This window comes from Suricata suricatta, chromosome 12, assembly GCF_006229205.1.
Source record: "Suricata suricatta isolate VVHF042 chromosome 12, meerkat_22Aug2017_6uvM2_HiC, whole genome shotgun sequence".
NCBI classification, from domain to species: Eukaryota; Metazoa; Chordata; class Mammalia; order Carnivora; family Herpestidae; genus Suricata; species Suricata suricatta.
The window spans coordinates 91,348,213-91,360,262 of NC_043711.1; the positions used below are offsets into that span (position 1 = coordinate 91,348,213).

At 52.2% G+C, this 12,050-nt stretch overlaps 1 protein-coding gene across 1 annotated transcript in view; it reads right to left on the reverse strand.

Annotated features, from left to right (window-relative positions):
* Positions 1-280: 280 nt before the first annotated feature.
* The window catches only part of RIMS4 (regulating synaptic membrane exocytosis 4), a 59,469-nt gene continuing 47,699 nt past the window's right edge, over positions 281-12,050 (reverse strand). Inside the window, exons 4-7 of the mRNA XM_029917954.1 lie at positions 4,779-4,891; positions 4,432-4,533; positions 3,706-3,845; positions 281-698 (exon numbers count right to left, since the gene is read on the reverse strand). Coding sequence (XP_029773814.1) covers positions 480-698; positions 3,706-3,845; positions 4,432-4,533; positions 4,779-4,891 — 574 coding nt within the window. The 3' untranslated portion in view covers positions 281-479. The remainder of the gene's footprint in view (positions 699-3,705; positions 3,846-4,431; positions 4,534-4,778; positions 4,892-12,050) is intronic.

Consider the following 12,050-nt stretch of genomic DNA (forward strand, 5'->3'; position numbering starts at 1 on the left):
CCTTGCAAAGCTGCCCCATTGGCTCTGGGGCAGGAGTAGCTGCCTGAACCCGGTGCCGCAGGAAAGACACTTGCTGGTAATTGGCACCATGGAGATGGCCGCTGGGTTCTGGACTTGGCTCCGGGCAGCGAGCTTCCGAGGAGACAAAAAGGGGGAGCAGTCGGACAGTGTCTGGGACAGGAGGATGGTGTGCCCTGCCGCCTCAGTCTTTCCTCTCTCCGGATTGCAGCCACATCCACCAGGTCAAGAACCAGCCAAGCCAAAAGTGCAGCCAATCCCGTTGGGAGAGGGGAGGTCTTGGGGGTAGGAGGCAAAGAGGGGGTGAGGAGGGGCCCTGGGGGTCAGGTCTCCCCATTCTGCTTCCCCACCGTGGGGGAGAACCCCATCCTCCTCTGTTCAATGTGCCCCTGGGCCTGGGGTCCCAGGTTGGGGCTGGGCATTCTCCAGGCCTTCTTGGGGAGCCCCTCCCCACCCCGGCCCTAAGATCGCTCGCCACAGGGCCCCACGGTGCTCTCGAGGGACAGCTGGGATGCCTGCCGGAGCAGGGGGCCCGCGGCCGGGTCCACCATGGAGGAGGTGGGGAAGAGCTTGTACCAGCCCACGGCCAGGGTGGTCAAGTCCAGCTCCTCCAGCAGCACTCGGGCCACACCCATGAACTGCTTCCGCTCCATGCGCCCATAGTTCCCCCACACGATCACCTGTGGGGCAAGAGACACTGTGGTTCAAATCCTGCCGGTGCCACTCACGGGCCCAGAACCAGAACCCAGGTCACCCTCGTGCCCACTTCACCTCTGAGTCCCGTAAATGCTACCGCCTTAAAATTGCTCAAGCCTGGGGCGCCTGGCGGGGCTCAGTGAGTTATGCGCCCTACTTCAGCGCAGGTCATGATCTCATGGTTCGTGGGTTTGAGCCCGGCAGTGGCTCTGTGCTGACAGCTCGGAGCCTGGAGCCTGCTTTGGATTCTGTGCCTCGCTCTCTCTCTGCCCCTTCCCCACCTGTGCTCTCTTTCAAGAATAAATAAACATTAAGAAAAAATTTTTTTTTTCTATTGCTCAAGCCTGACCATATCTTCCTGACTCTAGTGCCTCTATTATTGCTTGCCTGGACAACTGGCTTCCTGACTCCCATCTAACCCTCTCCATTCTGCCCTCTGTACCCTCCGCCTTTGAAGCTGAGCATTGAGGGCTGACCTCACATTGAGTCCCCTGCCTGGTACGCGCCCCCACCCCCCACCCCACACCAGGCACTCTGCTTCCAGATTCTCCCAAACTCCCCATGTGAAACAAAGTTTTAAGAGCAGCTGATGGAGATACAGTATACATGCTAGCTTCTTTCCTTTTTTCCAACAGACTTTTCCATAGCGCCTTCCCGTTGCTTGGTCCACACTCTTCCCTGGAACAGCCAGTTGGGCCATTTCCGTGGCTGCAGGACCCTCACTAGATCTTCCTTAGCTCAGAGTCTAACTCCGCCCCCTCTACAGAGGCGCGCTGGCTCAGTCATTCAGTGGAGCCTGTTGGCTTTAATGCACAGCCTCTGGGGTCAGACGCATGTAGGTTCAAATCCCAGTCCTGGCGGGGTGGTTGGGGCAAGTCATCCAACCTCCTGGGGTCTCAGAGTTGTTGTTTCTAAATGAATTAGCCCCAGTTTACCTGGAAGGCAAGGATCAAAGGGATGGACGGCCAAGCTCACTATCAACTGTGAGCTGCCCCTCAAGCACACAGGGAAATGTGAAAACTGTGAGCTGCTGCTACTGTGGACGGAGTCAGGAGCTGCCCCAACGCTACACTGGCCTTAGATTCAATCCTCCCGACAACCCTAGAAAATGTACTGATTGCACAGCTGGTAAAACTGAGCCTCACAGAACTTAAATTGTTTGCTTGAGGTGGCTCACCTGACCAGTCTTCAGGGCTCCTTGGGCAGCTGATCAGAAGCCCACCTCTGGCGCATGGATGGATTCGTTTTAACCTGGGGTTATGGGCTGAACTGTGTTCCCCTCAAATTCATATTGAAGCTCTAGGCCCTAGAACGTGACTGTATTTGGAAACAGGGTCTTAGATTCAAATGAGGCCATCAGGGTGACCCTAATCCTATCCGGCTGGTGTCCTAGGAAGAGGAGATTAGGGCGCACAGAGAGAGAGAGCAGGGATGCATGTGCACACAGCAAAATGACCATGTGAGGATATGGGGAGAGGGAGGCCTTTGCAAGCCAAGGAGAGAGGACTTGGAAGAAATGGAACCTACAATACCTTTATCTTGAACGTCTAGCCTCTAGAACTGTGAGAAATAAATTTGTATCATTTAAGCCCTCCAATCTGTGGTGCTTCGTCACGGCAGCCCTAGCAAACTGAAACAACCAGCGTTGGGATCTCACGGTGCTGGTGGGTCTGTCGGGCTCTGACATCAGTCAGGGAGCTCTCAGTAGCAAGGGCCCCACTCAGATTTCTGTTTCCCCACCCCCTCCCCATCCCAGACATGGAGATTCTCTGCAGCTTCTCTAAAGATGCTCAGGCCAGAATGCACTACCTGTGTCTACAGGACCGGGTCTGGTCCACAGATATTTTTATTTTTTTTAATTTTTAAAATGTTTTATTTATTTTTGAGAGAGACAGAGAGACAGTGTGAGCAGAGGAGGGTCAGAAAGAGAGGGAGACACAGAATCCGAAGACAGGCTTCAGGCTCTGAGCTGGCTGTCAGCACAGAGCCTGACGTGGGACCCGAACCCACAAACCATGAGATCATGACCTGAGCTGAAGTAGGACGCCCAACCGACTGAACCACCAAGGTGGCCCCCACAGATGTTTTGAAATTGTATTTGAATGCCTTTAGACTAGAAGAGTTTTCCCAAACAGTTTATGCATAAGACATTTATATCATCACCCCGTGCATCCATGGGATCCCCAACTGAAGCAAGTCAAAGAAGGCCTGCCTAACAAAGAATGATAAATGTTTACTCTCCTGTTCTATTCTGCTAAACAAACAAACTTGTTGAGACTCGATAAACTGATTTCACAGCTCGCTGATGGGTCTTAACCCTCAGGTTGACAAATTCTGCCCCAGACAGGCCCTGGGCTTCCCAGTCTGGCAAAAGTCCCACTGTCTTGGCAATGTGTAACACTTTGGCTCTGCCCTCATTTGCTTTGCCAGCCCTGGTTAGAAGCAAGAAATGGAGGTACAAGCCAGAGGTGCCCGAGCGGTAACTGTGAGGCAGTGGGCATACGGTTCCTGCATCCTGCCAGCACCCACGAAGGGCAGCTATTTCCAGCTTGATGTCTGAGTCACTGTTAGGGCCCTCCTAATGGCCAGGGAACCAACCACCTCTCTGAGTCCTCAACAGCTCCCAGGCTATTATCTTTGTGCTCCAGGCCAAGCCCCTGGCCTCCAGAGGTTGTTGTGACAATGACTAATAATAACAAGAACAACGGTGGCAGGCATTTGTGGGGCACTTACCGTGGGTCGAACTTGCCGACAACTTTTTTGCACAAAGCCCACATTTTGCTGTCATAATAATGTTATCTATAGGTACCGTGAGCATCCCCATCTTGCAGATGAAGAAGCTGAGGTTCAGGCAGGAACTTGTTCGGAACTGAATTGTGGAGCTCAGATCAACCACAGTGCTCTCATTCCTGCAGGTGAGGCCTCCCGAGACCCCAGGGGTGCCCCCCCTCCCTCTGGAACTGCACACACACACACCCCAGGACCCCTCACCTGCAGGACTTTGCCCTGGGGGCTCTCAGGAAACAGCAGCACCTGGTTATACAGTGGGTCCAGCGACTTGCGAGCAACTTTGGTCTTCTTCTTGGCAATGCAGACGCCGTTCTCCAGCAAGTAGGCCTTGATGTAGGCCGCTGAGGATGGAGATCAGTGGAGTGAGCTCAGATCTGGGCCTCAAATGGTGGACAAACGGCACGGTAGAGGGAGGCTTCACCCACTGTGGAGGCCAGACTGCCTCATGGGGTTTGGGGCAAGTATGGTAGTAGGTGTGGGTGGTGGGGTGCAGCCCCTTGGCTGGTCCGGCCTGCCTCCTTCCTGCCTTTGCTCACTCTGTACTTACCCATTTCCTCTCTCAGTCCCTGATTGGTTCACCCCACCCCCAGCTCACCCATTCATCACTGACACATTCACTCGACAAACGTTTGCTGAGCACCTTCTTTGTACCAAGCACCTAGGCATGAGGGTACAGCCATAAACAGGAAAAATGGTCCCTGTCCTCTAGAAGCTCAAACCAGTGGGGAAGACCAGTAAGGTCGACTGACAATCTCACGGGGTTCCCAGAACAGACTCTAAACCACTATCGCACGTGAATCACTGGAGTTGGGACAAAAAGGTCCCCCATAGTCGGGTCCTATTTTCTCTCTTCCAGACCCAGATACCCCTCAGGACCCCCTCCCCGACCTGCACCACTGCCTTCGCGAAGGAAGACCAGCCCCACACCTGGCAGTGTCTTGGAGCCTGGCTTGGCCGTCAGTCCCCGAGCCTGGATGATGTCCACTTCGAGCTGGCCATTCCGCTCCTGCAAGCCGATCTCCACGTCCCCTGCAAGGGGCCCCAACGAGAGTGGCTTAGAAGCTCGCCCAAGGGCTCTCTTCTCTACCAGGAGATGAAGCCCCCTTCCCCTGTTCCCACCCAAAAACAAGACCAGAAACAACTCCAACACAGGTGCAGGTGCAGACGAGGCTTTAGGCTGGGTGCTCAGCGGATGTAGCCAAGGTAGAGGGGGCGAGGGGAAGGGCAAGGGCTCGTGGCGCCCCCCCATCTGGAATAGGTCCTGGGGCACTCACCCATCGGCGTGGTGGCCAGGGTCTGGCGGCCCACGAACTGCGCTGGCCCCATGCTGCCAAGAAAGTCACTGAACTGTGCGTCTGATGCCAGGCAAACTCCCCCGTAGTTAAGGCTGCGAGAAGAGAAGACGAGACAAAAACAAATGTTCCCAGGGGCTGACTGAGGACTCTGAACCTCCCTCATTCCCTAGGGATTCCGTCCACATCCGTCACCCGGCCTCAGGCAGACCTGTCCCGTCTCTCCGTCCTTCTTTCTATCTTCATGGCCCTCAGATTTCCACTGGACTCCAAAATTCTAGGGCTTCATTTTATGTCCTGTACCATCCTCCCTCCTCTCCTCGCCAAAACTCAGGTTCCACCTCCATGAAATGGGTGTGGCAGTACCTGCCTTTTGGGGTGGTTGTAAGAAGCATGGGAGGTGAGGCTGGTGGGTGCCTGGCTCCTATGGTTTAGTGCCCCGACCCTGAAAGCACGGTCCAGAGACCAGCAGCATGACCCAGGAGCTAATGAGTAACAAAACAGCGCTGCACTCACCCCTACCTGCTGAGTCAGTCTGCCTTTTAATGAGAGCCCCAGCAGACTCATTTACACCTGACAATTCCAGACACACAGGACCAGTGGCTGGACCTTGGAGGTCTGCGTTGGCTGCTCAAAGTCCATTGCGCCTGCTCTGTTGGGAATATGACCGAAAATCTCCTTTGAAAAGCCCCCTCCCCAAGGCACTGATTGCCATGGAGTGGAACAGACCAGGTTCAAGAGTCTGGGTGTGAGCTCTGCCTGGCCAATCGGCACTTTCCTTCCCTTGGCTGCTGACTGTCTCAGAGAGCTGCATGGGGCCCAATTCAGCCCACAAGAATCTGGTTAGGAAGCTTTTGACTGTGAGGAGTGAGAAGCTCTCTTTTCCTACCAGGCTTGAGCCTGAGACAGAAGACTGGAGCCATTGGCAGCTGTCTTGCTGCCATCTGGGGTCCAAGAAGGAAGCCACCATACAGGTGGCACTGCGTGAGCTCCTGGATCAAGTTCCTCCTGAGCAGGATACTTCATCTCTTCTGTGATTATATAAGTCAGTGATAACTGCTGTTATTACAAATTATTACTTTTTTTTGCTTACGCCAATTTTAGTTTTTCCTCTCTCATCTCTGAAATGGGAATAATAATGTTCCCATTTCCTAGGTCTGAGATGAGGCACCAAGTACCATGCCTGACGTACCCTGTCACCTTTAGGAGCAAAGCACGGGTGACCCACTTCCCCGTCTAAGCCTTGCTCTGACCCCAAGAGGTTGGTTCTTCATTTTATCGCCATTATTCAGGTCAGAAAGCCCAGGTCCTGCTTGGCCTAGAGCCACGGAGCTCACCAGGCATCAGCACTTGAATACAACATTTCTAATGCCAATCCCAGGTGACTTTCCACCCGGGCAGGTCCCAAGAGTAATACTGAATTTTTGACAACAGCCTACTGTGTGCCAGGTTTCACAGCAGAGGCCGGGGTGGTCTCTGAGCAGGAGCAGGAAAGCACCTTGGGGCCTGGAGGGTACTGTGTGCTTAGCTTGCTGCAAAGAGCGGCCTCCCCAAAGCTCCCCCCTTGGTAAACCTGCTGGGATTTCAGCCTTGGAGGAGGAGGAAGAGCTTCGGAGGAAGGTGAGGTTTTGAGATCCACCCTGCACGGGTGCCCCTCCTGCTTCTGAACCAGTCGGCCCACGAGTCTGCCTTTCCCAAGGGACATGACCCCACCGTTTTGCTGGGGAGATGTGTTGCTCCTAAAGAAATGCCTAAAGAAGGCAATATCACAGGGCACACCCAGTCCCGTACCCACCCACCTCGGGTTGGGTATCTCAGTACCAAGGCCTTACTAGGTGCCAGCACCCTTCCAGGCTCCGGGGCTTATTCAAGTCCTGTCCTCATGGGCCATATATTCTGCTGAGACTCGTGCAGATTCTAGTGGAGCAGGTATGGTTTTATTTAGCTAATATCAAGGACGGGAGAGCCACTTGCCCAAGGTCATGCAGTGAGAGGGTGGGAGACACAGGATTTGAACCTACATCTGCGGGTGGGAGACACACATTTTAGCTCACTGCCATGGCATACAATAACCTCCCCTTGTCCTGGGTGGGTCCCAGTACATGGAGTGGACTCCTAGGAGCCCGGTATGTCTTTCTTCCTTCCCTTCCCTTCCCTTCCCTCCAACATTCTTTTAAATATTTTATTTTTATTTTAGAGAGAGAGAAAGAGAGAGACCATAGGGGAGAGGAGCATAAGGAGAGAGAAGAAAGAATCCCAAGTAGGCTCCATGCTCAGCACAGAGCCTGACATCAGCTCCATCCTACAGCTCTGGGATCGTGACCTGAGCCAAAATCAAGAGTTGGACACTCAATCAACTGAGCCACCCAGGTGCCCCTGGTATGCATTTCTGAGTGTGGTGAATGCTGTGCTCATCTCTTCCTCCTAGACAGACGGCTCCATCCAGCTCAGCCTTGTACCCACGTGTGGCCAATGGGAGCTGAAGGAATCCAGGCCTAACCTATAAAAACCTCTCACATGCCATCTGTCCCATGCCAGTCTAAGCCTATACATAGTAATGCCAAAGGCTAGATATGCCTGGGGCAGCTTACTTGGCCCCAGAACTTTCCACAGACACCCCCCTCTCCAAACCAATGTTAGACTGGACCAACCCTTGTGGTTCTTATGATTGCACAATGCCCTTCAGCAACCAATCATCAGGAAACTTTGACAAAATAAAGGCTTATTAACCTACAAGACCCGGAAAATCACACCACACACATGGAGGTTTATACAGTGAGATCATGGAAGGGGGGTGTGAGAGAGGGCACAGACCAGGCATTCTGCTTTCAGTGGGGTCAAGGGTGGGGGCCTAGTGTCTCAGGGCATGCTCTTTATTGGTGAATTTAAAACACAAGAGTGGAAATTTAAAGCATGGAAAGAGAACAGACAAGTAGCCCAAATAGTCAGTTATCAAAATCAACCAAGATCTCTAAAACAAAACAGCCTCGGTTGGGGGTGGTGGCGGGGCATGGAGCTGGCCTGGCTCTTTGTGTGGCTGGCAATTTGACTCTTTAAAACGAATGTCTTAGCAATCAAACTAAGTTAGGCTCCTGCATGACAAAAACAAAACAAAACAAAACAAAAGAAAAACTGTCAGGGCTCACAGGACACCATCTCACACCCATTAAAATGGCTACTATCAAAAACAAAATAAAATTAAGAAAACAAAATAACAAGTGTTGGCGAGGATGCAGAGAAACTGGAACCCGCTGCACTGTTGGTGGGAATGTAAAATGGTACAGCTGCTATGTAAAACAGGATGGCAGTTCCTCAAAAAAAATTAAAAATAGAATTACCATATGATCCAGCAATTCCACTTCTGGGCATACACCAAAAAGAGTGAAAGCAGGCCTTCTGAGACACATTTGTACACCCCTGTTCGTAGAAGCATCATTTGCAACACCCCGAAGGTGTCTATTGATGGATGAAGGGTCTGTCCACACAACGGACTATTATGCAGTCTGAACAAGGAAAGCAGTCGTGACACATTCTACAACAGGAATGAACCTTGAAGACTTTATGTTAAATGAAATCAGCCAGTCCCAGAAGGATAAGGACTATGTGATTCCAACACAAGAGGTATTAGAGCAAATTCAGAGACAGAGCGATGGTTGTCAGGGGGGAGGGGAGAATGAGGAGTTAATGTTTTACAGGGACAGAAGTCACTTGAACAAGATGTGGAGTTGTGGGGGTGGATGGTGGTGATGGGTTGCACAGCGGTGTGACTGTGCTTAATGCCGCTGACCCACACACTTGAAAACTGTTCTGGGGAGGACCGAAGGGGAACGGGAGCTTCAGGCTTCCAGCTGGGGAGTCAATAAGTCATGGGCAAGAAAGGCACCACCTAGGGCCCACAGTCAGTGATACGGTAAGAGCCCTGTATGGGGACAGATGGGACCAATGTATCACTATGTTGTACACCTGAACTAATGTAATACTGTTTCAACTATACTTCAATTTAAAAAAAACTGTTATGATGGTAAATTGGTACCATGCATATTTTACCACAATTAGGAAAAAAAACCCCACCTATGATGTTCTCTCTTCCCCCACCCCTCAAATAAGAGGCCCTAAGAAAAAGGGACCCTGGGCCCAACGACTAGAAACACCAGCATTGAAATTTGCATGAACAAGAAACAAAGGTTTACATGAAGTCGTTGGTTAGAGTCTGGTTATGGTGACCGGCTTTACTTACACAAATACGGTGACCCTGACCCCTGACCAGAGCTGATGGATTCACAGCTTAGACGCCTAAGCCAAGCTCAAACCAAAACTCCCTCTGGGACACAAGACAGAGAAGCCCAGAGACTGAAAGTCCTGAGAACTGAGCCCTGTGTGTGGCCCTCCCAAGGAGCCCAAAACTTGCTCCCCTGTCCTGGGTGCCCCAGGTCTTCCCTCAAGCACGTGAGCGGCCTGAGCCGCGTGCCATACAGTCTTTCACTTAAGCCGTTGGCAGGGTTGATGGCAGGATAATAATTTGACATTGTAGCCCAAGTGTTCTTCATTTTCACGATTTCCTTCCATTGAGGCAGGAGCCTCAGACAAGTGATGACCCAGTAGAAGGCAGACAAGTGGGTCAGATTCTTGGCTTTTGAGTTTCGAATCCAAGAAGAAACAGAAGGGTGTGCACAAAACCACACTGTGCTGTCCCCCCCATAAACAAACAAGTCCCCAGCCTAGAGGGCAGTGGGAGTCAGGGAGGAGGGGAGGGTCCGCAGAGGAGGTCTGGGTTCCTGGCTGGGCTGGCGGTGCTGAGCGATGACCGGAAACCCCACGCAGGCCTGGGGAATCTGAAAGCAGAGGGGACTTGTGCCCATCCTTCCCATTGGATGGAGCTGAGAAAAGGCCATGATGCTTTGCAGAAATGGCTGCCTGGAGTCTTGTCAACCTGTCTGAGGCTCTGCGTGTCCCTCTGTGCCGGAGAGAAGCATATGCTCCTGCCGCACCCAAGAGAGGGCCAAACCAAAACAGAGGCAGAGGAGTACTGAATCCAAGCAGTCCAGCTTCTGAATCTATTATCTTAGCAATTATGCAACAGCCTCAGAGAGAAAGTACGGGGGAAATAAATATCTAGGGACAGCAATGTGTACCATTATTCTTGCACAGATCCTTAATTAACAGCACCAAAGCTAAGACCTAGAGACTTCCTCACAACTGGGGACATGGGCCTTCCTCCACAGCCCTTTCCCCATCTGCGCTCTTGGCCATCTGTGGGATCCAGGTTCCATTCTGCAAGGGGGGTCTGTGCTCCAAAAGCCCAAGAAACAGCGGTGCCTCCTGGGCTCCCAGTCACTGAAGGGCCCGGCCTCCCAGGCAGAGCGAGGCTTCTCCAGCCTGAAAACTGAAAGTTCCCTCCAACATCGTCATTGTCTGTTCCTCAGTTCCTGGTGGGATTGTGAGCAGACAATGGGGAACTGGCAGGCCTGGTAATTAGCGGTAATTGTTTATAATATCTGGGTGGCTGCCCGATTTCCCATCCCGGGGTGCCCCACCGGCTGCCAAGGAGCCAGGCAGATGCCCCAGAAACCCTGAATGGGTTATCACAGCCTCCAAGGGGCTGGAGGACGGAAGAAGCAAGTGGTGACAGGTCCCCGCTGACCTGAGGACCAACTGTATCAGGGACTCCACTCCACCTCGGGGTCTACCCTGGAGTAGGATAAAAGGCAGAGGACATGAAGTCAGAGCTGGCTCTACTCACTGGTCACCTGCCTGCTGTGTGACCTCTGACAAGCTGCTGGTGTCTCTGGGCTTGAATCTTCTCATCTGCACACAAGACCACACCTACCTAGCTCTTGGACAGTGGGCAGCCATTCCTTTGGTGGGTGCCTGTGCTGTACCAGTTTTAAATGCCTCAAAAATCTCTGCTTATAAGATCCACTGGCAAGCGGGTGGGAAAGAGCCTGCTGAACTAAATACTATACACATGCTACTACTTAGACCGTGCCTTGCATGCAGTAGGAACTCAAATGTTCACTGCCAAGCCTTCTGCCTGGTCCCAAACTGGGAAAACATGGTGGCTAAGACTGGACTTTGGCATAATACAGACCTTGGATTCCAGTGCTGTGCAACCTGGGGTAAGTTTTGTAACCTCTCTGAGCTATTTCCTCATATGTGAAATGGGGACCAACTGTAATCGCCTTACTGAGTAGCTGGGGAGAGTCAGTGAGATAACACGAGCAAGGTGCTCAGCACAGCACCCGGCCCGCAGGGTGTGCTGAGTGAATAATGCTGGTCCCTGCTGCCTGGACTGGGAGAGCCTCTTCTCCCTCCTCATGGCGTTATCACGGCACATTGGTGTCTCGGCCTGTTTGAAAGTGTAGCATCTGGGTGCCCGAGACCAAGTCCCGGCCACCTAGGGAGCAGTGGGGGATGGGGGAGGCCACAGCCGCTGGTTTCTCCCAGGGACACATGCCGGCCACGCGGGTGCAGGCACAGGCCTGAAATAGGATTACAATCTATGTTCCATTGGGCTTTTATTTTGTGTAAATGGTGAAATAAGATTGCCTGCATTTCAAATCTTGTTAGTTTTGTTTGTGGCGCTGAAACCCATTTGTCTTTTATTATTAACCTGTGAGCTCGGTTTGGCCCCTGAATTTCTGTGCTCTTGCTTCTTCAAGAAGTCCCTGGGTTATTGGTGGGGGGGTGACTCTTCTCTTTTCCATACCGATCACCTATCTCAACTGCATCTGAAGTCAAAATGCTGCACAGCCCTCCTTGTGGTCAGGGGTTACGTGCTTCTGCATGACTCTAGTAGTGTGCGGGTTCTCTGTTCTTCCATTCACTGTCTGCGCCCATGTCTCTACCCATCCATCTGCCCTCCCACAGACTGGCGAGCCTACACTACAGTCAGTTCTGCTATAACGCAGAACATACATGCCTGAAAGTCCCTCTGCAGTGCGAAATCCTGCAATAAGAAATCAGAGCTTGCGGGGGAAACAGGGTTAATTAAGGGCACAGCACCCAGATACTATGGCAGTATGACGTCCACAAGAAGAAGAAAAAAAAGGAACATAGTAAAAATGGTAGCACGCTCTTTCTACACATTAAAAGGTTAAGAAATGCATAAATACCAAAATAAACACAGTGCATTACCTCGGAGACGACCTGAAGTCTGCTTGTGGAAATGAGCGTCAGAGGGAGGGCAGCCGGTGAGGTACGCGCCCTGGGGGCACAGGGCCGTCTGACGCGGGACGGACCGTGGGACGCCGGGTG